The sequence below is a fragment of the Arachis duranensis genome, chromosome 9, assembly GCF_000817695.3.
Source record: "Arachis duranensis cultivar V14167 chromosome 9, aradu.V14167.gnm2.J7QH, whole genome shotgun sequence".
Lineage (NCBI taxonomy): Eukaryota > Viridiplantae > Streptophyta > Magnoliopsida > Fabales > Fabaceae > Arachis > Arachis duranensis.
The window spans coordinates 94730836-94732587 of NC_029780.3; the positions used below are offsets into that span (position 1 = coordinate 94730836).

The 1752-nt window shown below is 29.1% G+C and overlaps 1 protein-coding gene across 1 annotated transcript; it reads right to left on the minus strand.

The window, feature by feature from the left end:
• LOC127741587 (transcriptional regulator TAC1-like) lies at positions 1 to 543 on the minus strand. The gene has a single exon (XM_052254336.1). It carries the CDS (start codon positions 541 to 543, stop codon positions 1 to 3), a length of 543 nt encoding a protein of 180 aa, XP_052110296.1.
• Positions 544 to 1752: the final 1209 nt, after the last annotated feature.

Genomic DNA, 1752 nt, shown 5'->3' on the forward strand with positions numbered 1-1752 from the left:
TTATGGATGATGGTGGCCGAGTCTGAGTTCCAAGTCCACTTCATCACTATCTTGCTGGTGAATTCTTCTTCTAATAACATGTTGATCATCACTAGTAGGGCAAATTTGTAGACTCAAATTGGCACCTTGAAGCTCTTGATTCTTGAGATTCATCATAGGCTGATGATGAAATTGATCTAATTGAAATGGTGGTTCATGTTGCTGATGTTTCCTAACTTGATAATCGTTAGGTGGTGGTGGTGGAGGTGGATGAAAATACATGTTGTCATAGGTCCTTTGAGAATCGAAAGCATGGGTTGATGATGATGAGAATTTTAGGGACATGAATTCTCCCTCTTGATGATTATTGTTTGAGGAATTTGGTGAGTGATGAAGAAGATGAGGCTTGTTCTTGGCCCTATCTCTTCTATGAATATTCATGTGACCCCCTAAAGCTTGAGCATTTGTGAAGCCTCTCTTGCAGAATGTGCAATCATAAGACTTTTTGGTTCCATGATGATCTTGTGCTTCTTCTTCTTCTTCTTCAACTTCTGATGAATTCATGGTTATCGTTTAATTTGTGATGATATATACTTAGTAAGTTCTTGATCAAGAATTGAAGATGGAAAAGGGTTTTATATATATATTCAGGAAACGGACAATGTAACGTAAGAGATGTTTCAATTAGAGACAAGAAGAAAAGGACTGGATGAGTCTATGTTGCGTTAGTGGTTTTTCTCTCTGTTAATCTCTGGTTTTATATATTAATATTAACAAAAAATAATATTTATACATAAAAATCAACTATTAAAATGAGTTATATAAATATATAATATGTTTTATATAGTAATATATATTTTATATTTTAATATATATTTTATATTACTAATTAATTTTAGTTACACTAATATGATTATTATATTAAAAGAGGGTGTGCATTTTTTTTGGCGTTTTCTCATGAGATTTTCATTTGGCCGGCTCTTTATCTTGGGTTTCTTTAAATTACACCTTCACCCTATTTTTTATTTAAGTACTTTTATGGCTTCTGATTTGTCTTGGGATATACTTTGTTAGTGCCGACAATTTTTTTTAATTTAAATATAAAAAATATTAATCACTTCACATTTTAAAATATTTTTAATATTTAATGTGTGTGTATAATTTGTATTTCATATATAATTATTTTTCACAACTATATACATGATAATTATAAAAAAAATAAAATATACTATTATAATTATTTTGAGCTTGTTATATAGAGTTCATAAAACATATAGTTGTTCAAATTAATTATTTACAAGCGTTTTTGCTGTGCTTATGTTTTTTTCATGATGAGGTAGTTTTTTCTTCAATTTTCTTGCCGCGTCAATGTGACTGATTCTCGTTTACTTAGAATTGTAACCAAGCACAATGTTAAGAATGCGTTTTGATTGTTTTCATTCTTTAATTTTATTCTTTGTGTAATAGTTATCAACTAACTTGCTTTAATTTTATGTGTGCGCTTTTCTATTTTGGCAAAACAGAAGTGAGATAGTACTTTGATTTACTTTTTCCTTCTTTGGCATGTACATCATTTTGGTCTATTCATACATGATGCCCTTCAAAGTTGAAACTAATTTTCAAACATAGCAATGGAAGGATCATAATAGAATTTAATGGGACTATAGCTACAATTTAATTTTAAAAATAATCTCAAAAATAAATAAGAGTAATTATTTATTTTTAACACTTGTAAAAACTAAGTCATGTCTCCAAATGATATTGAACTACAAG

Bases quoted from the DNA above. Each gene is read 5' to 3' on its own strand.
- LOC127741587 (XM_052254336.1), bottom strand. From the start codon at position 543: ATGAATTCATCAGAAGTTGAAGAAGAAGAAGAAGAAGCACAAGATCAT.